Here is a 27,944-nt window from a genome sequence, read left to right on the forward strand (position 1 = left end):
AAAAATTTTTGGAGAAGGGAGAATGACTTAGGGGATTGACTGTCGTTCTAACAGTGGCAACCACATAATGACCATCTGAAAAGGGGGAGAAATGAGATGGGGCCTGATCCAAAGCCTTTCCTGTTACTTCACGGAGAACAAGTTACTCCATGAATAACAATTGGGGGAACAGACTGACATTCTAGAGAAATCTCTTGAAAAGAAGACAAATCTTAATTTCAGAGGTTTTCTTCAACACAAAGTTGTCTTCTTTTTGGAAACTTCTTTCCCCAGTCAGACCAGGAGAATATTCAATCATTGCATAACGTGATTTCAATTCAAATACAGATCTAAAAGTTCAAGTACAAAATTACATACTTGGCCTTTTCACATTAATTAATCCAAATGAATAGAGTAACACATTGGCTTTCACTGGAGAACATCTTTGTGCTACTGAGAACAGTTAATTAGAGCTGGCACAAACACCTTCCATATTCAGCATGAATAATAATATTCCCAGAGCAAATTTTCTCAGCAAACTTAAGGAAACAGCTGATTCTTGATTCTTCAGCCCACCCACTTCTAAGATTTTAATAAGAGAGAAAGAGTTAAAGTACTGGTAATCGATGAGCAGCCTCTGTGCTCTTCCTGCCCGATGCGCCAGCTCCAGCCCATCCTCTGATGTGACCTGCAACACAAGAGGTGCCCAAGCCTGTACACTCAGACCCAGTGCCAAAGCTGCCTTGCACATTGTATCACCTCTGCAGCATCCTCCTGCTGCCTCCAGCAGGACATTAGTCACAGCCAGTGACAGATGGGCTCAGGGCAGGGGCTGAGGCTCTGGGATGTGCTGCACCACTGAGGTCTGCTTCAGATCTTCCCCTGAACTGGGGCCTGTAGGGAAAGCTCTGCCATGTGAGACCCACCTGTGAGCTCTGACAACCCCATAGAAAAGGGAAAAATATATGAAAGGAGACAATGGGGAAGGTCACAGTGATCAGCTGAAACTGTTGTGGAGGTAACTCCAACCTAAATCAAGAGATTTTCCTTTCATATAATAGAGACCAAAAGCAGCAGCCATACACAGACACCCATTTCTGCTCACCACTCACCTCCTTACCTGCAGACACAGCAAGTCAGAGCCAGCTGTGCTCCTGAGGAAGCAGGTCTAGTCCTCAGGCAGAAAAGCACAAGGGGTTGTGTACACAGCAGCCAGGAAAAGCAACAGCCAGTGTCACCCTGTCCTAAAGTCAGTATTGTGTTAAAAAATGCCACTCATTAAAAGTATCTGACACACAAGGGTGTTCACACTGTCTAACTAAAGAGACTCAGGTATGCAGGAACTCCTAAACTGAGCAGTCAAAGGCATCCTCTAGAGATGTCCTTACCCTCCAGAAACAAAGACTCCTAAATTAAGTATGACAAATTGGATGGTCCAAACATTGCTTCAAGCTCCAGCTCCCTTCTCAGTCTCATAGGGCCCTGCTGGCAAGTAACAAGGCTGGACACTGTTTTGTAGACATTTTGGTCAACATAAATGTTTCTTTTAACACAAAATGAACAGTGTTTCATTTATTTACATTACCATTTTAATTCAGCATTTTTGGATTAAAATTGTTTTGAAAGAAGAAATAATAATTTAATTACTAAAATGTTAAAACAAATGCTTTAGCTTAACATTATGAAGTTTAGCTGCTTCCACTCCTTTTCATGCTGTATTTTTTTTTTTTTTTAGCTGGAAATACTCACTAAAGCTCAACCCATATGTATTAGAGACTCTGTTCCCTCACACTGCTTTTTGTTCATTTAATCCAGAAAACATTCCCTGCGATGGAGCTGCAGCACCTCAATAATTTCACTGGGACATCAGGAATTGTACTTGCCAAAAGAGCAAGAAACAGGCATTTACCTGAGACCCGGGAAGCTATTTTTGTTCATCACATAGCTGTCCAAACATGCTTTTTTTTTCTCTGGGAAGCAGTGACAGCATCCACAGTACTTGTTCTTATAACATTCCGGGTGGAATTCAGAACGACAGCAGCAAAATGCTTTGGGAACAACTTGCACATCCTAAGGCACATACATAAGTATGTACAGGAGAGAGAAGATGCTTTCATTAGCTTGGCATCATTATAATATAGCAGAGAGCTGTTCATGTTGGGCTGGAGTCAATTCCCAGCAGGGACATCTGGAACTTGCTGCCTACCCAGACGCATGTGTGACACATGAACAGGATGCAGCCACTCCCCACCAAAAATGGGCTCCCCATCATGCTGGTGGAAAACCAGGTCCTTCATTCTCCTTTCTGGAGCACCTACGTGGTCCGTCATGGCCTGAACACTCCTCATCCCAAGGCTGCAGAGATCCCAAAGGGCTGCACATCATGGGATGCAACTGGAATGTAAATGCACCTGCAGAGAGCTTGTAACAAATAAAAAATTCATGTTTTAGAGCAGACACTGAGGTACCTCCCCTCGACTGCTAAGTTAATAGCACTTCTTTTTAAAAAAGAGCAAAAACCCAGAGCTCAGAAGTGGATGCTGTTAGAGTTAGACCAACTCTGACTTACTGTGTACTGTCTGGCAGAGCTAAACAACTGCCTGAGCCATGCTGCAATATGCAAGTATTAGAAAGTAAATTATATTAGATGCCAACCATTATCACAGTGACCCATATTTTAGGGTTTCAACTGCATCTCTGCCAGTCTTCCTAAAGCAGGTTTTATTGCCAAGCTTTTATACGTGCTACTGTTCAATCAAATAAAGCAGCCTTCTGCCACAGTGTGAGCGAGATTAGGAAGTAGAACTGACTTCTTTTAAGTTCTCCTAAGAGCACCGGGCAACAAATACAACCTCAGAAAATTGAAAAACTGAACCATGAGGGAAATCTTGAAATGCAAAGTTTCACAACACAAGCTGGTTTTCTTTGTAGTGGACAAGTCTCAGTTGGCTGACTCACTGCTAACTAGATTTACTGGAATGCATCAATCACATTCTTAATATCAGCATTTCAGCCTTCAAAAGGCATCTCTGAAAGGTTCAGGTTTCCCACAGAGTGGTGCAGAGTTGCTTCCTCAGCCCAGAGCTGATGGAAGAAGAGGCCTGTCAGGCAGAGCTGGCTGGGCCAGCCTGGGAGAAGAGGCTTTGGCAAACACAGCTACTGTAAGATGCAGCTCCCTTCAGAACCCCAATGATGGGAAAGAGCACCCATATACTGAAGAGTTAAATGCGAAATGCAGCAAAAATGACTGTAACAAGTGAAACGTGCACTTCCTCCCTGACTGACCAGAGACTAATTGTGGAAAGAGGAACAGTCAAGTCCAGGGAAAATATTCTGACACTTCCCTACCAGAAGGATGAAATGGGGAGAAAGCCCAGGAGGGCACTAAGGGACTCCCATTGCTGTGTGCAGTGAGGAGAAGAAAGCCCCCCAAAGGCCAGCCCTGCAGACTGCAGGCTTAGGTCACACTGTACACATTTCTGTGTAGAAATCCAGCAGCTGGAGAAGCAAGGCTGAGCACAAAGATCCAATGCCCACTAGCCACCCAAGCAGCAGAGGTATCTGCCTGCTTCACAGACCTTAGTTGGGCGACTTCCCCACACAGGCTACCCTTGGGTCTCCCAGGGATGTGCAAGGAGAGGGGAAGAGCCCTACAGAGCTGCAGGCATGGGCAGCTCCCCAGCAGGTCAGCCACATCCCCACACAGCTCTCCCATCACTGTGGGGAAGGGCCTCCCCACTGCAGCATCCTGCCACTGCCCAGCTCCTCGATCCCACTGGGCTGGACCCTCCAGCTGCTGCCTCCCATGAGCAACAGCTTTGTGGAGGGCATGTTCTCCTCATTCCAAACAAACACACACTTTACATATCAGAGGTAAAAGATTTTATTATCCCATGGGTTTTTTCTAAGAAGTAAGATTCCCACCAGACAAAATATACAAAGCATCTTACGTTTTCTTTCTAGACAACTGCCTTCTCATCCTATGGAACAGTGACCACATTAGTTCATCCTAAAGAACCAAGGTTTGTCCTTACAGCTGGGGGATTGCACAGTTAGCATATCCAATGACCAGTTAAATCATGCAGAACCAGAGGGGAGGGGAAGAGGCCTGTATGCTCACCTGAGTGCAGGCTTAGGCTTCTAGAAATGAAGAGAAACGCAGGGCTTAAATTTACCAGTTACTTCCATTAAGTGAACCAATTCTCTGACCCACTTCTTGTCATCCTCTTGGCAATTAAAGGCTGGGGCTAGCAGCAAGTTATTGCTGGGAAAACACAATGCTAGAAAACTAAATACCCATCTGGCAGTGGGAAACTTTCCATATCAACCCCTGGTAATTCTTCATTTTACATCAAGCTTAAAGCAGAATGAAACCAAAGTGTCCTCCTCTACTTGATAGAAATTAATGTTTATAGCTATGTTTGTATAAAATAATAAATACTCAGCCTCTAAGGACATACTAATTCCTACTGCATTAGATGGCCATCGTGATATCCTGTTTTGTTTTCACGTAATTAACTCATAGAATTAACACTCAAAAGTTTAAAATATATTAATTTTGTGTTTTGGTTCTGCTGAGTTAATGACTGTACTTGCATTTACTTTATCCTTCCTCTTCCAAAACAACAAACTCATTTCAACAGATGGTGAACAAGTCCAGATTTGCTGGAAACCAATTAACAAGAATGTGCCAAGTGGAAACTCACCCCATTCTTTCAAGCCAAAAAACTGCCTGCATTTCAAGAACCTAATTAGTTTTAACTATATGGAACAGAGGGAAGAATATTTAATTACTCTGCAATTCTTCTAATGATCAATAGAAATGCAGTTTTGTTCAAACAATCTCTCTGCAGTATATTGATCAGCTGAATCTTGCCTTGTATCAATATCTGTACCACAATGGTGCCTGCAGATAATGCGATACACAGCTGGATTACAGTGATTACTATCAAAACAGCTTCCACTGGAGGAGTCACACAAGAATACACACTGTTAAAAGACTTCAAAAATCTCCTTCTTCACTTGCCAGTAACTATCAGTTCTGCTGCTGACACCACTTGGTGTGCAGGCATGGCACCCCATCCACACACAACTCAGGAAGATGGATCCATGTGAAAACAACTCATCCTCCCAAGCAAGCAGAGCTGGCCAGGACAGACATGAGGCTCCACCTGCAGCCACAGACTACAGATGGTGTGTATCAGTGGGGCATTAGAATCTTGCATTAAAGACACACCTCTATTTACTCAGGCAGTGTGACAGCAAATCTGCCCAGGATCCATAGCAGCTGCAACTGTGTGTTAGAGAAAGGGCTACAGAGCCATGCACTTCACCCTCTGCTTTGTGGCTGGAGAGCAGAGACATGCTGTGTCATTCATGTCGTCCCCCACCCACCTCATTGCCCCTTGCCCTGTCCTCCTGCCTGCCCTGGACACCCCCCAGGACCCCCTGCACTTTCAGCTGAGCCATGTCACATTCAGGAGGAGCAGGTCACAAAAACAGCACACAGGAGTTGCTTTCAATGTTTGAAAATCTGGTCTTCAAGGGGACAACACACAGCAAAATGGGACCACCACAGCATGGTTTGGGCAGAAACCTTCCCTCTGCTGAGCTCTCCAAATTGCCCTGTCTGTAGCCTCACAACTTTACCTTTCCTCAGTGCACCTGGTTTAGGTCATGACATCAGCACCAAAATGGAAATCCTCCTCTTGTGCATACACCCTCTTTCCCAGTGCCAAGGCAGCATCAGAGCAATATCCCAGCCTGAAACTGCTCAGCCAGGAAAAGAGCACCTATTCCCAGCATTCCTATTTCTCAGCCATCCCTTCTACCTAAACCTGCTCCCAAAAGAGATTTCCATCCTGTGGTGTGGAAGAAGCTGCATCTACCCCCAGGTTATCTTTGACCACTGTGTAAATTTAAGCCCAGCAAATGTCTTGGGTAGGTAGCAGGGAAGGAAGGGCCACAAAGGACCCCAGAGGCTAGAGCTGCACAAGCTGGGGGGAGTATAAAAAGTAGCCAGATTACCATGTCTAAAGAGAGGGCTGAGAGCATGTGTGTGCATGTGTGTGCAAGCAAAGCCAAGGAAGGTTACATCTGGAGAGTGGCTTCATGACTTTTGGCAGATAACAGTTTCGACCACAAAAGTGTTTTCAAAATGACGAATACGATGACAGTTTCCAGCCTCACGTCGACTGATACCTAGAAGGGATTTAAAGAAAGGAGAGAGGTGAATCAACGAATGATAATCCGTAAGAAACAAAGCAAGGAGGGCAAGGAAAGCAGATGAGATGCAACTTCTGAACACTGAAATGCAGGAACAACACAGCCCATATGGAAAGCAGCATTTTCTGGTCTTTGGAAGAATAACAATCTTCTCTAGGATATAGTCCTCCAGTAAGAGCTGTCATAGGCTGAAGGAGTCATCTGGAAACAGCTGGTTTCAGCTGACAGCATCTCAGTGTTATCTCAGAGACCAGAAAGCCTCAAGAAATCAGCAGAAGTCACAGGCTGGTACAGACCACAGCCCTGGATGCAGCCAAGAAGTGCTTAAAATAGCCACTTCCTCTCCAGCTGTTTGTATCCCTGCGTGCCTGATCCTGCTATGGCCCCGGCCTTGGGTAATGCTTCCCCACGCCCTTCAAAGGCAGGTCCTCAGCTCTGGGCAGCTCTGTGAGGCAGCTCCTCCCCCCCTTACAGCAAACCTGTGGTGCCCCAATGACAAGCAGGACCGTGCCAGGGCTCCATGGGAGCAACAACCAGTGTGTGCCAGCAGTTCCTCCATGTCAGTGCAGCTCCCATTGGGAAAGCACCGTCAGCTACAGCCATGGTGACCTCGGCACCCTGAAGCTTCCCCAGAGATCCAAACCCAACTGACTATAGGTCCATGTTTCAGGTGAGCCTTTAAGTATACCTTAAAAGCAAATTAATACAAATACTGGTATTAAAGAGTATTTTGGAGCAATGTTACCATTTGAATATAAGGTACATATTGCTGACTTCTATGAAATCATTTTTACACAGTCCAATGTTCCCTCTCCACAATGTTTTCCATACGATTAGGAACTTAATTAATTAAAGACAATTTGCAGATCTAATCTGCTCTGAATAGCTACCACTGAATCGGGTGCCTTCATTAGGGAAATTTTCCAAACAGTTCCCAACAGCACTGCTATTAGTTCAGCCCCAGGAGCCCATGTGTAAATGAATTGCTGGCTCCTGCAGCCATTTTTGCAAAGTTTCTATCAGGCTGATGGATGACAGAAACACTGCAGTCAGCACCCACTTGCAGCAGTTGAGTTTAGATTAACTGGATGGGGAACACCTCAAGGGAAACACCCACAGGGAAACCCCCCCTCTGGCCATGAAGAGGCCAGCATGGCTGAAGCAGCCAAAGGGGGCTGTGATGTGGGGTGAGGCAGGACAAGGCAGGGCTCTCACGTCTGCGCGCGCCGCGCCGCCGCAGCCGGTACGTCTCCTTGCCGCTGCACAGGCGGTAGATGAAGGAGCCCAGCTGCTCCATGTCACTGACGTGCTCCGTGGCGATCATCTCCTCCTGGATTATGTACGTCTGAGGCAGGTATGTCCCCTTCTGAAACGACACGGTTTCCACCAAAATAAGGCACAAACACCGCTATAATCTCCTCCCTGGATGCAACTGTTTCATGCAGAGCACCATGGACAACCAAACTGCAGAAAATTCATTCACTGTTGGAAGGCTCAGGCTCCACTTACTGAGGCCAGTTAACATGTGTCCTTGTCCTTGCAGGAAACTGTCCCTTGAAGCTAGCACGGTGCACACAAAACAGATTAGATCCAAAAATGGAATGTTCACATGGGGGATGAAGTCAGTGTAGGATCAACCCTGTTATAAACTGACCCAAATTTTAGAGCAGGATGCCCAAAACTGTAACTCTGAGAGTACAAGAAACCCATCTGGAGAGGAATAAAAGCTTAACCAAAATTCCAGAAACTCCACTGAAATGTGCATTTTACATTTACTTCAAAAGGCAAAACCTACAACCACCAGCCGAGCTCAGATTCCAACACTCCCCCCTCCTCTCTGGTCCATTCAGCACGGCCACAATGATGTCCTGCCCTTACTGCCCACAGGAACGGGGACTAGAGATGGGCCATGGGCACCACATTCAGAGAAGAACTGAGCTCTCCACACACTTTCACTGCCCCAGGAATGTCTGGGGCAGTGACATCCCTGCTGTTGGGGTAGAGGCCACTAGGAAGAGCAGGGTGATGAGAGGGGTGTCATGGCAGAAAGCTACCAGGGGATGGAAAAAATGGGGTTTCTACATGCACCCCAGGAATGGAGGTCACATCTTTCACTGCAGGAAAGAGATCAGCTCAGCACTGGAGACTCTCTGCAAGCTCATTCCCAGGTGCTCAGGGCATCTTTCAGGTTTGGACATTGCTGTAGCAACAAACAGCTGTGTAACAAGTGCAGCTTGGGTCAGGGGGCACTTGCGAGTAGATGCTAACTAGATCATGAAGCAAAGAGTCACCTCTGGTCCTTTTTCATTAAGAGTCAAAGAAATAAAAGAACTGTCAGACTCTGGGGCCAAGGTAAGCATAATCAAGGTGAAAAGCAAGCAATAGCAGCACCATTTCAAATACCACCTCTTCTGTTTCCCAGGACTGGTTATCTCCACAGAGACATATCTGGAAACACACTAGCTTAACTGAGCGCTGTGTTGCTGGGCTGGCACAGCCAGGTGGATCAATAAGGCCATCCTCTAACGCTGCAGGATTAGACAATTAGTGCCAGTTTGTACTGCACTAACACAACAGCTCTGCAAGAAATCCCATTATTGATTCTCTGGGGGAGAATGCAGGGAAGGCCATGAGATACATGCAGTTACTGGCAGGGGCCTTCAGGGTAACAGCCAAGAGCACACAATCCAGTTTCTTCACTGTCTCAGATTTAAATATCTGTGGCAGGTGAAGGGGGAATCACCGCTCCTCCATCACAGGAGAAGGCCTGTTCTGACGCAGGCCCATTCACTGAACTGTCATACCTGTACAGAATAAAGCCTGAAAGAAGCAGGCACAGGGCATGTGGCAGCCACTCTGCAAAGGGGCACCCTGGCACCACGCTGGCCGGAAGGAAAGAGCAAAGGAGGCTCACCAACTCCCCGTGCTACCCCAGTCTGCTGGAGCAAACCACTGGTGTTAATTGCTAGACTGTGATTTGATTCTAGAAACAGGACTGCAGTCACCAAACAGCTCCAGAACCAAACTTTCTGCTGGAAATTAGTCTCATTCATTTGGGACTTGACTGCATTCAGAGACACAGAGAAGGCAAAAATCTCCAAGTCAAAGGACCAACAAAGCTCACCCAGCATTCAAAAAGCAGCACTTTTGAGCAGTGGGGCAAGTCATAAGGTCATAAAGATCCTCCCTGCAGCAGGAAGAAACTTGAGCTCTCTGCCTGACCAGCAAAGCGCCCCCCACATGTGGCCATGAAGATTACAGGCCCACGGGATCACAACTAATTCAGCTGGGGAGGGACCTCAGAGCTTTATCCCATCTGGTCTTGAAAACCTTCAAGAATTTCAAGGAGGCAGCATAACCTCCCTGGGCACCCTGTTCCACTGCTTCACTGTCCTCCTCATGGTGAAAAGCTTTCTCTGAGCCCAAAACCAAGCTAACCACTTTAGAAAAATGTCTCTAAGGTACAGGTTAAAGCCTCGTCAGGCAGACTGGACACTACTGGACACCCATCTCAATAATTAGGAGGTTATTTAAACCCACACCTGCTTTGGGCTCTTCAAGCACATAAGACCACTTTAATTGTATTGTTATCCCCTTTTTAAATTCAATGACAATGCATCATTTTCACTGACCATGAGTTTTTATCTGTTATTTTAGGATGTGACCAGCATTCCCAATCTCTCAGTTGTTCTCTCTCAGCCTGTGTAATCCTGCCTTTTCCATTTCCCTCTGCCCCAGGGACTGGTCACCTGCCACGGTCAGAAGCTGTGACATGTCTGGAGCAAGTTGTAAGTAAATGTGTATTGCACCCCAGCAGGGTTCTCAGCACATTTGCCAGACAGTCACAGTGCATGAAATTGTGAGGACTGCTAGGAAGCAAACTGGGAGTTTGACAGGGACTGGAGATCAGGCATCTCTCCAGGCATAACTGCTTGCCTCTGAGCTTAACTGCTGCAAAGTTCACCACACTGCACACAGCAGAAAGCAAGCAAAGAGAATTTAAGAAAGAGTAAAAATTAGATTGTCTTTTTTTCCCCCTTTCTTTTAAACAAACCCTCATAGGAGTGATAAAAGACCCAGGCTCAGTGCCTTGATTTACCTGCAGAAGACTGAGACAAATATGTACCTTTTGCAATCTGAAAAATGGTATGCTTTTTTCCTGCTGTGAAGATTAAAGAGTATTCTATTTTAAGATGGCTGCTTTCAGCAGCACAGGCTTCTGAACTGAACAAAATCGCTGGTACTAAACCCAATTAATGCTGGCTGTGAGCAAAACTGCATGAGCCAAAGCCTGGTGCTGCAGCACAGCAGGGAGGGCAGCACAGATTCTCCCCCAAAAAGGTGAATGCTGAAGGCCTGTTCCTCCCCAAGGGACACTGAGAGCTCTGCAAGTGGCAAGCCACAGTAGAAACCATGGCAAGAGTGAAAGGCAGGAATTTTTTCTTTTTTCCCTTGATTCCTACAATCAGTAAACACCACAGGGAAGGAATCTCCTGCTTCTCCATGCTCCCTGGTCAGGTTGATCATCATGCCAGTGCTACTGTGCTGTCTGCAAAATCAGTATTTCAGCTAAACCTGCTGAAGCCTTCACTCTACATGAAGACTCAGGGGCAAGGCTTACTTCCCCAGACACAGCAGTTTTGATTTCCCAGGAGCTGCCAGCTGGCACCCAGGAGCCAACTCAAGGAAAGCACGCAGAACAAGCAGGACTGCAGCTGTACCTTCACGTTGACCAGCAGCTCCCACAGGTTGCGAGGGGGCATCACGATGGTGGTGTTCAGCTCGATGACGTAGCACTTATCCAGCGTAATGTCGTGATACGCTGTCAGACCCTGCATTCCAAGCACAGAAATTACACAACTGAACCCCTCTGCAATGAAATGCGACTGTGAAAATGGGTGAAAAGAGGGAATTCAGGGAAGACAGGAAACTGTGTTAAACAAACCTCCCTACCAAGCAAGTAGAATGGGTTGGAAAAACTCAGAGAGGGTCTTGGGCAGGAGGACAGCTCAGTAATAAGACCATCATGGATGTATATGACAACAGTGACAGTGCTAGGCCACGAACACAGAGCGGGTGCACCCAGCTCAGCCCCATGCTGTGCCCCCAAAGGCCTCAGGAGCTCCTTACTCGCTGGAAATCGTGGATGATGTCTGCAGGGTCGCTCCCTCCAAACTGGGGCACTGGGACGTTGATCTGCTCGTAGTTCTCCTCAATGTAAATCTTGACATCTTCGTGCAGCTCCAGCTGCCCTTTGAAGGGTGAGTACAGCGAGTCTTCGTACAGGACACCGCAGTGGAACACGCTCTCACGGGGCAGCTGTGGGGACACATCCAGGCAGAGGTACAAAACACCCCTCCCCCAGCAGCTACAGCAAACATGGCAAGGAGCCTACCCATAGTGGGTAAAACATTCATCAGATGCTTTAAGGTATTTCAAGATCAATCTTTTTACCAGAAAACATTCTTGATGAACCTAGTGCAAACTACTCTTGTGAAATGACCCCATCCCACTTCATGCTAGCCAGGTCCAAAAGGAATAAAGAATTCCCTGTGGGATTTCACAAGGAGTAATTCAGAAAGTCAAACTGACTGTCTGCAAGCTCTTAAATTTCCTAACCAGGCTGTTCACGTCTCTCCATAGCCATGGCTTCCAGTAACTGCATTTTTCTACAGGAAGCATAGAAACTTGAGCTGAGCAGAGCATCATTTCCAGAGGCTCTTGTATCTTGGAGTGGCAAATGCAGCAAAACAAAGTGGATTCACCTCACAGCAAAACAGGAGCTGCTGCTCTCTGAGCAACCTGGAAAGAGTCCCTGCCCATGAAAGGGCAGTTGGAAGGAGATGATCTTTGAGGTCACTTTCAACCCAAGCAATTCTATGACTCCGTGATTCTCCAGAAGCACAACGTATGGGCAAAAAAGCTAATGCAGAGTGAGCAATCAGGTTAGAGCATGAGGATCATAGGGATGAACTGCAGCCATGGCAGACTGAGATACGAAGGTCCCACTGCCATGCTCCTCATAGCATCTCTGACCGTGTGACGGGATATAAGCTGCCACGTGGTATCACAGGCAGCAGTTGGGGTGACACCAGGTGGCCCCAAATGGACCAGAAGACATTTCTCAGAGCCATTTGGCATGTGCCAAGAGCAGGTTATTGACTGGGTGATGGACTGAACACTGTCCACAGCCAGGCCGATACCTTTCCCTTAGGGCCAGGGCTGCTTCTAGGGAAGTGCCTCCACCAAAAGCCCTGTGACAGGTACCCTCACACTGGGACAGGGGTGTGTGTGAGGGGGGAGCAGCCCTGGGGCTGTCACAGTGTTTCCAGATCAGGTGTAAATGAGAACAGGTAATAAAGCACTGATGATTCTTGAAACAAAGACTGCAAATTAACTTGACAGCAAGGAAATTTATGGAGAAAACTAGTAGATACAAAGACTCTTCTGCTGAGTGGGTACGTGCTGGCTGCAGAGATGAAGGCAGCAGTGGTCCTGGGAGAACTCATTCACTAATAGCCACTCCACGGAACAGCGAGGGCTCTGGTGCAAATCAATGCTCTGGGGTTTCTTGGCTAAACACTCAGCAAGCCAGAGCTCAGCAGTTTCCTCCTCAAAAAGCAGCTTTGCCCTGTCTCATTCCCTGTGTTCTGACCCTCCACAGTGCTGCCAGCCCAGTGCCTCAGCCAGGCCAAGCCAGGCTTTGCAAAGACTATGTGGAAGAAAAGGTGCTGAATTTAATGGAGGCTTGAGGGCTTACGTTCTATATGATCTCCCACTTACTTTTTACTTCTCTGCTTGCTTTATTAATAGCAGCACCTATTTTTGTTACACCTACAGAGTTTTTCTGTGCTAGAGCCTACAAAACCTACTGCAAAAAGCTGTTCCCTTGCCTGTACCCACCCCGTTCTCTCCAGGCTTGTTCCCCTCTCACAAGCCATGCTCTCAGACTGCCGTACCCTGGACAGCAGTGACGGGGGGTTAAAAAGGTACAACTGGCAGGATATTTTTATGGAGTTAGAAAGCAAGCAAACCAAAACCATAAGGGAAGGGGAGGGTTTCTGGAAGGCCCTTCCTGGCATTGGGGATGGAGATCAGCCTGAGCCTACTACTTAAGAAATGCCTCATCTGCAGTGCCCAGCAACGTGGCTCCTGAGTTACCACAGTGCAGGGCAACAAAAACCAGCACCACCTCTTTCAGAGGTGGTCTGGCTGCTCGGGCTGATGAGCCAGAAGTGCTCCCCAAGACACTCCTACCTGGGTGATGAAGAAGTATCTGTACACGTACATCGATGCAAAGACCAGGCCCAGCAGCAGCACGAGGAGGCCCATGGTCAGGTAGCACACCCCGCTGAGCGATGACCTGCGGCCCTGCGCCATGGGGGCCGGCTCCTCCTGCGAGACAGGAATGACAGCACCCGTCAGCTGCTGCCCCCGGGCACCAGGCAATCTGCTGTTTCATCCAAAGGCTTCATGCTGTGCAATGAACCCTGAAAAGCTACTTCACATCTCACAACAGTAAAACACTTGAGCATTTTGCCTTCCTTACCCCAGATACACATATATATAAAATAGATTCATTATATACATATATATTTGTATGTATTGAAAAAAAAAGCATGTGTGTGTGTGAACATACACAGATGTATAATCAGCTTCCCACCAATTGTTCAGAACAAAGACAAGCTTTGTTTCAGAGGGTGATAAAGATTGACCAAAAAAAAAAAAAAAATCAGGAACTAAGAGTTCCTGGCTACTGAATGTAACAGCATTTATGTACTTATAGTCAAACACTTTTGAAATGCTGCCACTCTTGGCAGAACTTCTCATTGGAAATTTTTGTGGTGGGAATTACTGGTCCCAGAGAGGCACCTCCCGGCCCTGCTGGGGTGAGCTGACACAAACAGATGGGCTGATCTCAACTTCATTTTCAAGCACATTCCAGCTCCCAGGAATATGGACAGAACATCAAAAGAAAACATACCTGTCCTTTTCAGAGTGCTGCCCAATCTATATAGACAGTAGCCAGCTCACCTTGTCACAGCGCTGAAAACAGAGGGCAGTGCAAAGGCAGGGTCACCTCCTGGAAACAGCTCATCCCAACCTATGATGCTCTTGTTTTTACTACCAAAATAACCCTTCAAAATGTTAGGCAGGAGGATGTAAGGCCTTTCAGAAGCAGATGAAAGAAGCTGGTTCAGAGATGCCCCAGTTTCCACACAGAAGAGCTGAAAGCTGCCCTCAGCTGAGCAGGCAGGCAGGGGAGAGAGGCACCAGGGAGGGCTCTTGCAGATTAACTCCCTCTGTGCAGTTTGTGATCTGATGTGTTTGACTAGACAGACACTCTCCCCACAGCTACTGCGAGACTGGTACAAACGGGAGGAACAGAGTGAAAAGCAAACATCAACCTCTCATTTCTAAGGTTCATCACTTCTTAAAGGAAGAGATGTTTCTCCAGAATAACACAGCCAAGACCCACGGGGTGGTGCCAGTGCTGAAGCCCCAACGGGAGAGGTCCCTGGGTCCCTGCCTGGTAGCATGAGACCAGCTCTGCCCAGCTGAGCTGGTAGCAAACACCTCTCTCCCCTTTCCCTACCTTGGAGCAGCCCTCGCAAGAGCAGCAGTTCAATGCCAGGCTTGGAGGCATCATTCCTGTCCCAGGCTGGGACACCCCAGCATGACGGAGGCACTTGTGGGGACCCTGGCAGGTAGGGATTCCCTGCTCCTCCCCCCCTGCACCTAAGGTCCACTGAGATGCAGAACAGGGGCAGAGCCAGGAGCCCGCAGCCCCTCTCCTACCTGCTCCACTCCCAGCCAATGGGCTCCTCCAGATACTGACTTTTTTACTCCTAGCCACATTCAGCCTGATAACTGCCAAGACCAAATTGCATTGGGGGAGCTACAATTCCAGCACACCTCCAGGAGAAATTAATCTACATTTATTTCTCCTTCTTCCCAGCTGCTGAAAGATCCACAGCACCTCTATTCACCACCAGCTCTCTGCACTGAAGGATCACTGTAATCAGTTTGCCACTGCTCCTCCAGCAAATAAAGGGATGAGCAAGCTGAAAAATATCACATTTTCCCTCTCCTTCGGCAGGCAATGGGCAGCAATTCTGACAAACCACAAAGAACAGAAAAAAAGAAACAAAGAAATCACATTACTAGAAGAAGTTTAAAGGCTCTCTGACATGAACCGCTAGGACAGGAAAGTAATGCTGGATGTCAAGTGTTTCACAGAAACAGCTTTCCCCAGATACTTGTCATCACAGAAAGAGTGGAGACAGTGGGGGTTAAGAGGAAGGAAAAGATGTCCAGACACTGAAGCAAGGCTGAGAAAATGTTTAATGCTCTGCAAGTGAACCATATGCAAAAGGTGCCAGGTTGCCGTGACGGTTAATGCACTGCTCACTTCCACGGCGGGCTGCGAGTGCTAACTCCATACAGGGCTGGGACAGAGGGTTCATAAGGACACAGCAACTCAAAGGGCAAAAAAAAAATACTCCCACTGAAAGAAAAGCTGTGTTTGAAGAATGGTAGGGATGGGGAAATAAGCCCTCAATGGTTTGCTACTTGCTAGGGTGGCTCCATCTTCTTTTCATGACCAAAGACACTGGGAGACATCCCACTTCTCACTGCCAAAGATGAGTCCTGCTCCCTATAAAACATTTCTGGCTTCAGGAAAAATGCCCGAGCTTTGCGTTTTGGGAGAAGGTGGGAGAAGCAAAGCAGAGCTTTGCTCTGGAAGAAGTTATTAAACACTTGGGGAAAAAACCCAAATAAACCCTCAGATTCTGAGGGAGGGAAGAAAAAAATCAACAGCAACCATTCTGATGGAGCAGAAATTTAAGTGAGGTTAAAAATGCAGCCAACCAGGCCAAGGGGAACAGTTAGCACAGTCCTGCAAAATAGTGCATAAAAATCGCCTGGAAAAACCTCACTAGAAATGTGTGTCTCCATCCCCCAGCCCAGCAGATGAAAAGGCCACCAGCCTTTATCACTCTGAATAAACGACAATTTAAAAGCAGCTATGCCAGTCTGCACCTCGGCTTTGGGCTGGAGGCATCCCCAGCACTGAGAGCCCATGGGTGGAGCAGTGCACACTCTGCTCTAACAGCTCTTCACCCAGGATAACCAATCTTCACCAGCCTGGAAAAATCCAAGAAGCTTGTTCCACAGGCTGCTGCCCTGCTCATGCTGCTACACACCTCCTTTCCCACAGGACCCCCCCTCCCTGCAGTAGCATTATTTACAAACAGGATACTCTAAAAACCAGAAATCCATCACAGCTGACTTCCATCTCTTCTTGCTGCTCCCCAGCAAGGGGAGAATCAGACTCAGCAGCAGAGTATTCCGGAAGTGCAGTTCAAGCCTTCAAGACGTGCATTTCCAAAGGACAAATATCAAAATATTAACACACAAAACCACTGTACATTCACCAGATGTTTAACAATATTCCAGATGATTCATTAATCAGACACATTGCTTGCAACAAGCCATCTTACTAATTTTCTGCCTTGATCAAGCCTGGGGTTTTTTGACCAAAAGGACTGGCAAAGGTTGGGGTCAAAACCATCCCTGGGCAAAGGCAGGGACAGGTATTGCAGCTGAGTAAAGGGGCCTTCCGCTTTTCGTTGTTTTAAACACAATATTCCAAGAGCTGGACATATTTTACACAAAAATGAACATAAGGCCCTTCCTCCCCTCCCTGGTCTGTGCAGAGGACATTCATTTGCTTCTCCATGAATGAAGAGAAGGAAAAGCAACAGCAGTGGCAGAAGGGCAGCATGTCCACGCTCCAGGCACTACAGATGTGCATGTGGGGAGGATGCACAGACAGATCCCTGGCTCTGCAGAGTACCCCACTGCCACTTCAGGCCAGGGAAACACTGACACTCCATGTAGTGATCCTTTCTTTGCTCCATTTTTCTTGGCACTGCCACTTTGCTGACCCCACAGAAAGAGCTGGGCCAGCTCCCTTTCCAGTGGACAATTTCAGAAGAGGCAGTGGGTAGAGTTCTTCTTCCCCTGCATGGGCAGTGGGGGAAAAAGCACCCACCTGTCATAAAGAGCACCTGCACATCTTGGTTTTTTGCCTGGCATTGTCCTGCTAATCCTTCATTCCGCCGGGAAGAGTCAGAGGCAGCTCCACGCACAAGCCTAAGCTACCAGACATGCTGATTCTGCTCCAGTTTGCAAGCACGATTGCTTTCAGACACTCAAGCCAGTGCCTGGCAGCAGACAGGATATTGGAATATAAAAAGGAGTTCCTTTCCTTGGATAAAACGGGCTCTTCACTATGACTCAGTGCCCTGCTGGCTCATGAGGCCAGCACAGGAACAGAGCACAGGCAGCAAATACCCAAATGGGAAAAGATGGAAGGATGATACAGACCCTGGGGTAGAGGAGGCTTGAAAGTAGCCTGAGGGGGAGAGAAAAGTCCTAATGCAGTCTTTGTGGATTTTCTTTGGAATTTCAGGTCTTGCCTAGGACATGATGAAAATGGCTGGTGTCCTGTTATCCCTGTTTGGTACTGAATGGTTAAGGAACAGTTCTCCTACAAGGGGGTAGGGGACAGAAGCCTGGCTGGGCACGATGTCTGGTCCAAGGTTTGGAAATCAAAAGCCACAGTGAGTCAGAGCAAGGAAACCTTCCAGGCACCTACAGCTGAGCCACCCCTCCAACTTCACAGCACCGAGCCTTTGGACACAACACTGGAGGAGCTGTTCACAAGAACCATACCTGGTGAGATGCTGCCTTTAGAATTTCTCATTAATACAGTAGAAGGTTATAAAAATAGAAATGTGACATTACTGCTCCTTCATCACCTATGTCTTGCTGAAGATGACAGAAGTGAGAATATTAAAGGTGTCAGGTAATGCCTTGATCCCTTCCTGAGTCGCACATTGCCTCAGCAGAGATGGGCTCAGCTCATGGCCCTTTTCTGCCTCTTCAGCTGCGGAAACAGCTCTGGGTCCTCCACAAACCCTTTTTCCTGCATTTCTGAAACACACGGGTTTGAAATTTTTCATTTTAGGTTGTAGCAGAACCTGACAAACAGGGGACAGAGATTGGCAGGTGTCTAAATATACACCCCCAACAGGAAAAGAAGCATGGGGTGACTAAAAATAGTAGATGTGATTTTGATGACTGACAAGTGAGGAGAGAAATGCAGTGCAAAAGGATGCAGTTTGGAGAGCAGTGCCATCTAAAATATGTCATCACTCTCTGGGACGTTGTTCAAGGGAGCAGCAGCCTGAGCTCTCAACGTTTGATGCACTGAGAACTTCAGACACTGCCATGGCTTCCTCACAGGATGCAGGCTCCAAACTCAAGAAACCCTCATCAGAACAACCTACCTTACCCTGCTGTTTATCCATTTCTGGTAACAAAAGGCCAATATGGACTATGGGAAAAGAAAAAAAAAAACCAGTTCAAGGTCTCTACCTCCAGCACATCAAGTCCCATATTCACAGCAAAATCAGTTACTGCCTTACAAAACATAAGGACTTGCAATAGTGGCACCTCCACTGACTTCAAGTGGAAAAACCCCACAGCTGATTGCTGGAAAACTGCAGTGCTGCCACAGTAGGTGTAAGCTGGAATGGACTGACCTCTCCTCTGATGTGATGGCTTAGCTTTGAGTGTCACCTCTTGGGAAAGTGATCCCCATGCCTGTACCAAGAGCCTGCTTGTTCTGCACATGAAGCAAAGCCCTCTCATCCACCCACCCCACTGCCAGCACCCCTACTACCTGCAGGTGCTGGGCACTGCCAGCACTTACTGCTGCTCCCCTGCTCCAGGAAAAGCACTGGAGAGTTTGTGGGATAAACTGTAAGGTGAAGAAATCCAGAGCTGCCTCCCAAAGACAACCATGTCTGTACTCAGGAATTCCAACATAGGGGAGCTCAGAAGTGGAGAGTCCCCAGGGATGGCCAGAGCGAGCTGGGGTGGCCATGCAGGCTCCAGACTGGAGCACCTGCCAAGCTCTGGAGAAGGGAGGTGAGACACTACACACAGGGAAAAAGGCAGATGAAGGAAGACAAGACAATGGAGAGGAACAGAGAGGTAAAATACCACAGCAAAGGCATCCTGGCATCCATCAGAACACTCCAAAGAAGGCTCCTGTGCCAGACAAACAAAAGAGCCCTGTCCTCAAGAGCAGTTATGCTTGGAGAGAGGAGAGGAAGCACAATGAGGAGAATACCAGGTGAGCCCATGGGGGAAGACTGCCTGAGCAACCTCCCTGGCTGAGGGGTCAATGCTCTGCACCAGCAATGAGAGGCCTCTCAGGGAACCCACACATGGAAAGAGAGCCCTTCCAGGCTGAAGAGCATTTCTGATGCTCTAGGTCAGAAAAGGGAACATGTGCATGCATACACAGACAGGAACACACACACACACATATATATGGCACACAGTTTCCAAGGCAACCAAAGTCCCTGCTCACAGTCCTTGAGCAGTGCTTGCACCGGCCACCCGACAGCATTTCCACAGAGAACACAACTGCTGACTTTTGGACTCAAAGATGCCTGGAAGCAAAAAAAAGAAAAACCAAAAGCAAGCCTGTAATTAAGACACTATCACAGCTGAAGGCAAAAAAGTTGCAATAAATGAATCTAATCACACCTTTGAGTGACACCACAGCACGTGACTAGCAACAAAGCCACCTGCCTCAGGAGTCACTTCACAGCACTAGAAATTAGAATATCAAAAACAACCACTGGCTAATTAAAACCCCCAGCTTTGTTGCTGTATGACAAAGACAGCAGGATGTTAAAAATGCAGCCTAGCATGTGGGAGCTCCTAAGCACTCAGTGATCATATTTTCCTTCTCCCTCATCAGCAAGAGAGATATAAATCCCCCTCTTTTATCCTTTTTTCATCCCTTTCTGGAACTAAGGGGCTGTTTCTCCTCCCTCTTTGCACAGGGGTGAGGAATTAATTTCCATATTTTTTTTATTTTGTTTTTTTGGCAGAGGCACAACAACTTCCAGCTGGAATGATTCCAGCCTCCCTCTCCTTTTTCCCAGGAGTACAACCATTCAGAGCATTAGCAGAGCCAACAAAGCCCCTTGTAAAAACAAGGCTATTCTTACCAGGCTCACAGCTGAAGCCCTGAGCATCATGTTGAACAGAGAGGCAGGCAAAGAGAAAATAAATAGCTGTGACAAAGTGGCAAAAAAATGTCCCGACCTGGGCTTTTAACAGCCTGACTGCCAAAATACTGATTCTGATAAACACAGCCTGATTTCCAAGCCACTCACTGCAACGATGAGGAAAGTCAGTCCCTGCCACGGAGCAGCTCCAACAGCACAGCTAAAAGGCTCTGGAGCACCTGGGCAGACCTCACCTGGGAAAGGGAAGGAGCCAGCACAGCCATATGAAGGCCATGGGTTGTTCAGGGTTTTTTTACAAAAGACTCCCTGAAGTGGGAGGTGGCATTAAAAGAATGGGAATTTTCCCCAGGAGAAGAATGGAGGTTAAGCTTTGGCATCAGGTCTCAAAACCTCTCTAGAGTGATGAAAGGCAAAAGGCAGCTCAAGCAAGAGCGAAGCAGAGCAGCTGCTCTGGGAATAGGGGAAGCTCTTAAACGGAGAGGTTGGCAAATTTAAAGAGAGACTTGACTCAAAGGTAAAGACCTATCAGGTGGGCAGACACCTGACTCCTTGAAAGACCTCTCACAAATGCCAAAAATATTCAAGAACACTGCAAAACTGAGGTAAGGAAATGCCATCAGCTTTCAGTTTGCTCTTGGTATAACTGAGTCCTCCTTCTCCTCCCAGGTGAAGGGAAGAGAAGCTGCTACCAAAACCAGTCTGTTTGCTTCTACCATCATGCATGGCTTGGAAGAAGCAAGCCACAAGCCTGAGTCCCCACCGAAGTGCTGAGCTGTCCCTTGGCATGGGAGCAGGACACACACCCCTTTTCCCAGACTGCAACTATATACAATTGCTCCCACGTAAAACAAACCCACCTACCAACACATTCAAGTGGCCCAGGCAGCCCTGGGCACAAGCCAAGAGAGACAGAGGCTGGTTTTGCAAGAGGTGTGAAGAACTGGGTGCTGCATCAACACATTTGAAAGCAGAAAATGTAACAGCGAAAAGACACATCAAAGGGTTTCACATTATTTCACCTGAAGTTTTTCACCTCTAGCTTATTTTCTCTTTGCCTGCCTCTCTGTTCAACATGATGCTCAGAGCCTGGTAAGAATAGCCTCTGGATGCTAATGAAGCACCAGAGCTGAGCAACAGCTGGGCCCAGGACTCACTGGGACACTGCCACTGGGCTCTTAACACTGCTTCTCCTAGACAGCTCCATGTCTGGAGAGCTTTTAGGTGTGTACAGTTTAAAATCACAGCACCCACCTCAGAACTTCCACAGTCAAAGCAGGCAGAGATGGTCAAATCAACCATTCTGGATCTCACCAAGAGCAAGCCAAGCCCTGCTGATCTGGCTGTGGCCAATGAAGCCAGCACTGTCTCTCCTGACTCCTCCTCTAGATGTGACGGATTCCCAAAAACTGGAAGAAAGCACACAGCCATGTCCAAGATGCCCAAGAACACCTAAGGGCCTGCCTTCTGCTGGTTCTGCAGACAAGAGGGGCAGTCACAGCCAGAAACCTGCACTGATCCCTCTGAGCAGAGGGGCAGAGTCCAGCATCTCCTGGAGGTCAAGTTCAATCATCTTCAAGGAACCAGACTTCAGGTTATAGCATTTGCTTCTTCCCTGAAAATCAGGACTTACACAGTGTCACACCATAAAATGAAGTCACTGCTCCCTTTCGGAACACTGACAGCAATTATCTCTTCTCCCAGCAACAGCATAGGAAAACTCTGACAGTCAATCCTACACTTGAAAATTCGCCACAAATAAATGGTGTCTAGTTTAACAACAGCAAGAGAGAGGAGGCAAATTTACCCTTCTCTTTGTTGTTCAAACTGACTTCAAAGGTAGGGCATGGCACCAAGGAAGACAACTCTGAAAAGCAAGTGCAGAGAGATGAGTGAAAAAACCCAGCACCCTCACACAGTCCTCCCTCAAACGGTAACACTGGCATTAAAAAACCCCAAAACATTCCTAGGTTCTCGCACATCACTTGGGAAGAAAATACCCGTCTACAAGTGAAAATGCCTGTTCCCTCTCCTGTAAACCTGGTAACAAGCAAACATTTGGCACCACAAAATCAGGAATTGCAGAGCGGCGCATAAGGACCCCTCATCCTCCATCTCTCCAGACCTGGCTGCAGTGCTCTGCTGGATGCAGCTCCCTTCTCTAGACAGCCATACACACCTGCCAGGCCACCCTCCCTGGACAGCCAGTGAGCAGCATGGAGCAACAGGGTGAGGCAGCATTCTGCTCATCCCCGCAGAGCCCAGGGCTCCTCCAGCAGCGCACGGCAGGCCCCTGTCCTGCAACGGGATGGGCAGCGCTGCAGCACTCACACGTGCAGGGTGTGCAGCAGAGCTTCTGCCCCATACTTACTTTTGGTTCATTTGTACCCTTTGAAATTCTACTTTTTAAAGGTATTTCTTGGTTTTCTGTGTTTTGCCACAAAAACCCCACCAAAGCTGCTGTGCCCAAAGTGGGCAAATGCAACAGGCTCTTCCCACGTGAAGAGCTCCTCCATGCAGAGCCAGGCTGGCTCCGGCTCTCCCCCAGCTTTGGGAGAACACATACCTCTAGACAGATATTTCCAGTTCCTCTGTCTCCAGCTCTACAGTCTACATCTCTTTGGTGAAAGACAGCTACATGTTTCAAAATTCAGTTGCATATATAATGTTTCTGCTTGGAATAGACATTCTCTGTCCTAATCCCTCCACCAGTTTTAGCCAGATCTTTTGTCATGCTCAGCTGGAATATCAAATATTCATGTCCAGAGTCCAGTAAGACACTGAAGTCTAGTATTTCACTATAGCAGATCCTGCAAGGGTCCAGAGACATTTTTTTTTTTTTCCAACTCAAGACTTTTTCCTCTGCTTCCAAGGCATCCCCAAACCACAGAGACCCCAAACCAAATGACAATGCTTCTCTTTAAGCTGATAACTCTGTACAGGCCACAAAAAGAAGTCATCACTTCAGCCCAAGTGGTTATAGGAGGGTGGGGCAAAGACCAGGAATAACCTTCTGCTACAGGAGGCTGCTCCTTAAAATTAGGATCTACCATATTCAGCTCCCTAAGGCTGAACACGGTGAGAACCCCCACAGCTCGAGAGCCTCCAGCCTGGACTCAAGCCTGCAAACATGTCAATGAGCACAATCAATCCACACTGCTGCCAGCGAGTTCCCCCCCACCCCCCCCCCGAATTTATAGCTTGCTTTGTGAAAAAGCCTCTTTAAAAGACTTTTCCTCACATCCTCTTCCCTTGCCATCTGTCTCCCACCTCACAATATTCTGCAAAGAAGTCGCTCACAAAGCCCAACGTTGCACTGGCACAGCACCGTCCACAGGCTGGTATGACTCTGCTTTATGTGCCCAAAGAGCCACTGCTCCTCTACCTGTCCCCTGAGCTGGAACCCAGTTCTGGAGCATCACTGCTCAAGGTACACCAAAACCCCTGGGAAAGCCAGAAGTGGCATTGCTGCCTGTCCTGCTGCCACCATGAAGCACTAATCCTCTTGGGCTTGCTCAGGCAAATGCAAAGCATTCCCAGCTCACTGTGCCCAGCTGAGCATCAGGAAAGGCAGCGGAGCAGGGACACAGCAACAGCCCCAGCAGTGAGGCACTATCTGCCTGCTAAGAGCTCCACACCTAGAGCAGACCTGCTCCTCGCTGGGGAGCTGTGCAAGGGCAGTCACAGGGAACAGAGCTTCCGGGGCACCAGAGGGGCAGATACCCCTCAGGGAATGTGCTCCCCTTGGGTTTCCAGGCTTTGCCCTGCTATTTCTGTCACACAGGGCAACCATGCTGGGTGTGGGAGCTGTGGCAACAAGGAGGAGGCTGGGGCAGCTCAGCCATCAGCCAGGAGCTGAGACACCCACCAGACAGCAGTCCTGAGGTGCAGCTACAAAGAGACCACACGGACACAGAAGGGTTGGACGGATCCAGTGCCAGGCAGCAAGCAGCTCCTTGTGGGAAACTTCTCCATACAACCAGGAAGGGTGTGATCCAAAGACCACCGAGTCTTGTCAAGACTTTGGGAATGGAGATGGGATGAAAGGCACAAAATCAAAGCCCAGTATTACCGCAACCAACCAAGAGCAAAACATCAGTCACACCGCACAGACACCTTTGTGTGCGCCCTGGAAAGCCCCTCGCAGCCCCCGGGCCTATGAGCCACTGCCAAGGTGCTTCCAGCAGGCTCACCATGCCTGTGGGTATGGAGAGAGCTCTCCCAGTCCTCCTGCTTGGCCCGTAAAGCCCTCCTCTCCCACCAGCCAGACCTGAGCAAACACTGTCCTGCCTTCGATGCTCATCCTTCCAGCGACAAACAGGACTGCACAAGCTGTTTCAGCACAGCCTTTCCCAGAGGCAGGATAACAGGTTTCTGTGAAAGCAGTCCCTGGATCACACAGATGTGTTCCCCCTGCCTGCAAACCACCCCGTCCCCTCGGACACCAGCCTGTGCTGCAGCACTGGCTGTAAGGCACAATCCCCCCAGCCAGAAGCATGGAACGTTGGGCACAGCCCTTGGCTGGGGCAGTGGGGCAGCCAAAGTCCACTATGGATAGAGAGAGGGGCTGAGAGCTGCCTCTGCCCTCCAGTACTTTCATCTACACCTGGTGAGGCAGAAGACTTTCATGAAACCCCTTCACCTCTGGCTCTTGCGCTGTCTCTGCCAACTAATGAGCTAGTATTAGAGGGGTGCACAAGGGATCATAAAAAACCCCCAAAAAACCCAACCTACATTTTGACTAGAGAGCTCCAGCCATCAGTTTTACTTGGTTCCTGTGGTTTTCAACATCCATCACAATCATAAGGAGCGTATTTCCCAGAGCAGTTGAAGACACAGCCTATATATTTATTTCCATTTCAGACTGCAAATATGGAGTTCAATTAAAACTCACTGAATACTATTTTGCATCTGAAAAACTATTTTCCAATGAACACAACACATTATTTTACTGGCTGCATAACCTCAAATTGCCTTCTGCTCAAGGCTGCTACAAGCCCCACAGTTCCTACTAATGACAAGACTGTTTCTTCTCTAAGCTCTTAAAATGTTGCAACAGTCTCAAAATTATGTGAATTTTTCTGACAGGAGTTTAAAATGCATATTCTTTCCAATTCAAGCCAAGTTGTGCAGGGGAGAAACAAGGTTCAGCACATGCAAGCTTGCTGTCACGACTCCTCACCTACTACTTTTCAGGACACATTAGCATCACAGACATCTTCCTGCCTGCCGCATCTTTGCATTCACCGAGCACCTGCCAAAATTCACAGGCTGCGGAAGCTGCCGCTGAATCATTTCCCAGCTCTGGCTCCTATCACTGGGATTGAAGTTATGAGATCAAAGAGGAGAAGAATGCAGAGCATCTTGTTTGCATGTCACCAATGCCATTTTGCTGCAAGGCAGCTAGAGAAAGACACACGCAGACAGAAATTATTGGCAGCAGGAGCGGGAGCATGGCAAGAAAGCCTGGCTACGGCAAGACCAATGCCACAAGCTGGATGTTTTACAAAGCAGCACGTCCCCTTGGTCCAGCTAAGCCCAAGCACACCAAAGAATCCACTGTCACAGATAGGCTGAAAAACATCATCAGGAAAAGGCCACCTGATGTCAGCGATGTGCTGCTCCCTGGACATCCTCATGCTGCACAGACTCACTGTAACCCACTCCTGCCCTTATTTCATGGGTCTTACGTTGATGTTCTTACATGTCTGTCTGCTGGAATCAAGAGACTGTTGAAGAGCCTTTGTTCTAAATTCATGTTTTTAAGTTCCTTTGTAGCTCACAAAGGTGGGCTTAAAAGAACACCACCATGCCTCCCAGGAGTCAGAGAGAGGCCCAAGGCAATGTAAAAAACCCAAAATTTATTATTTGCTACTTAAGCCAATTTCACATATCTGGCAGGACCTGAATCAGAATAATTTTGATTGCTGGGATCTGGCAGCACTAATGACAGAAATAAGCTTCTGTTACTTTATTACTTTTTAAACTGCTTTTCTCACAGTGCTCATGAGAAAGAGACGGATCCTGCCTGAACTCATGCAGGATCAACAGAACTGAGTTCCTGGCTGTGGAAAGCTAGTTTAATGGCAGGATGAGCTGGAAGTCCAGTGTGACAGTCATTTTCCAGGGTTAGACATCAGAGGCAGGAAGAAAACCAGCACCTTAGTTTGTAACTAGGAAATACAGTCAGGAAACCACCGAGAGGTCACAGTTGGCCACCTTCCCCCAGGTCTCTGTAGAGCTCCTTGGTGTGAGATTAACAGATGCAATCGTGACAGACTGAGCACACTCAGACCCTGGTAGCACAGCCGAGAGCTGCGCGCACATGGTGTGATGGGAGAGATCATCACGGTGTGACTCCCTGAACTCCGCAGAACAGAGCAGTCTCCTGAAGCCCCTGCTGCAGAGCAGTTCTCCAGGGCAGGTAATTCCCACTTGTTTGGTGAGGCACATGAGGAGGAACACTGCACTGCTGCAGGAATGGAGCAAAACCACAGCTCCCCCATTGTTTTTTGAGTCAGAGAGATATTAGGGTTCAGTAAATGGTCAGACCACATGCACAGCCTAAGGATTTATGAGGAATACAGAAATGCCATTTAGGACTCCTCTGAAATGGAAGTGCTGTAACAAGGCAAGGCAATGCCGTGGGTCAGGCCCACCTCAGGACAACACACTCACACTACACAGCGTGGTATTCACCCGGCAGGTCCACCCTCGCAGCAGGGCTGCCAAGTGGGCTTCTCCAGCACCAGAGACTTCAGAAACACCCAACTCCTGCCAAACACAACAGTGCCCGGTTCACTCTTTGTCCTCTATAGGGGCAGTGGCCGTACCACTCCTGGCACATGCCCAGCACTGCCCGACAGCGCCTGGCCATGGCTCGCACAGTCCGGGAGCGACCCACACAACTCTATCCCATCCCCAGCCCATGTTCTGCATCTGCTAACGGATGTTCCAGTGCCTTCGTTCCCCTTGTGTTCCCCTCTCCTACCCATTACCTGAAGCCAGCAGAGCAACTCCACATCACCGTGTCAACTCCCATCTGCAAAGCATCTACCGAGCTGTGTGCTCTTAGCCCCTTGCTTCTCATCTTGCTCCAGCACCATCTGTTTTCCTCCTCTTGCCTCTTCCCTATGCCAACCCTAAGACTTCAGAGATGTTAGGATTTGAAATCCACCCATGTATGACCAAACCCAAATTACATTCCCGCAGGCTAAGCCACCCAAAGGGATGAGTTCTGCCGCCACTGCCTGCGCTGGACATTCACTCCCGTGCCCAGGGACGGCTGCTCGCGCCACGGCGCCACTACCCTGCCCCTTCCCCTCCCCACTTCTCCAAACTTCGGGTGCCCACGAAGCCTCCGGAGACATGGGTAAAGCCGGACACTTTTGCCGGTGCCTGTCCAAAGCAGCCCCACACCACACGCACCCCTCGGTTCCCGCCGCCCCTCGCCCCCGCCCCACTCACGGCGCCCGGGGGCAGCAGCACAGCGCCCGCCGCCCCATCGCCCCCCGCCGCCTTCTCCTTCTCCTTGTCCGGCTTGAGCGCCGCGGGCGGCTGCTGGACGCCGATCTTCACCATGGCCCCGCTGCTCCGCCGCCGCCGGCCCCGGCACCGCCCCGG

General features: G+C 48.4%; 1 protein-coding gene across 2 annotated transcripts; it reads right to left on the reverse strand.

The window, feature by feature from the left end:
• Positions 1-3,844: 3,844 nt before the first annotated feature.
• Positions 3,845-27,944, reverse strand: ITM2C (integral membrane protein 2C). Of its 2 annotated transcripts, none has more exons than XM_032119429.1 (6): positions 27,750-27,944; positions 13,462-13,599; positions 11,335-11,523; positions 10,926-11,036; positions 7,420-7,570; positions 3,845-6,180 (listed from the first exon to the last, which is right to left on the reverse strand). In XM_032119429.1, the coding sequence occupies exons 1-6, from the start codon at positions 27,900-27,902 to the stop codon at positions 6,089-6,091; spliced, it is 834 nt and encodes a 277-aa protein (XP_031975320.1). In that variant the 5' UTR covers positions 27,903-27,944; the 3' UTR covers positions 3,845-6,088. The 2 variants fall into 2 exon arrangements, with proteins under 2 accessions (XP_031975320.1, XP_031975321.1); XM_032119430.1 differs by having other exon boundaries at positions 27,789-27,943.

This window comes from Corvus moneduloides, chromosome 10, assembly GCF_009650955.1.
Source record: "Corvus moneduloides isolate bCorMon1 chromosome 10, bCorMon1.pri, whole genome shotgun sequence".
NCBI lineage: Eukaryota > Metazoa > Chordata > Aves > Passeriformes > Corvidae > Corvus > Corvus moneduloides.

Excerpts from the sequence above, each read along its gene's own strand:
- ITM2C (XM_032119429.1), bottom strand. The coding sequence starts at position 27,902 with ATGGTGAAGATCGGCGTCCAGCAGCCGCCCGCGGCGCTCAAGCCGGAC. Across the intron at positions 13,600-27,749 it reads GGGGCGGCGGGAACCGAGGG|GAGGAGCCGGCCCCCATGGC; the intron begins GTGCGTGTGGTG and ends CCTGTCTCGCAG. Across the intron at positions 11,037-11,334 it reads TCATCCACGATTTCCAGCGA|GGTCTGACAGCGTATCACGA; the intron begins GTAAGGAGCTCC and ends CTTGGAATGCAG.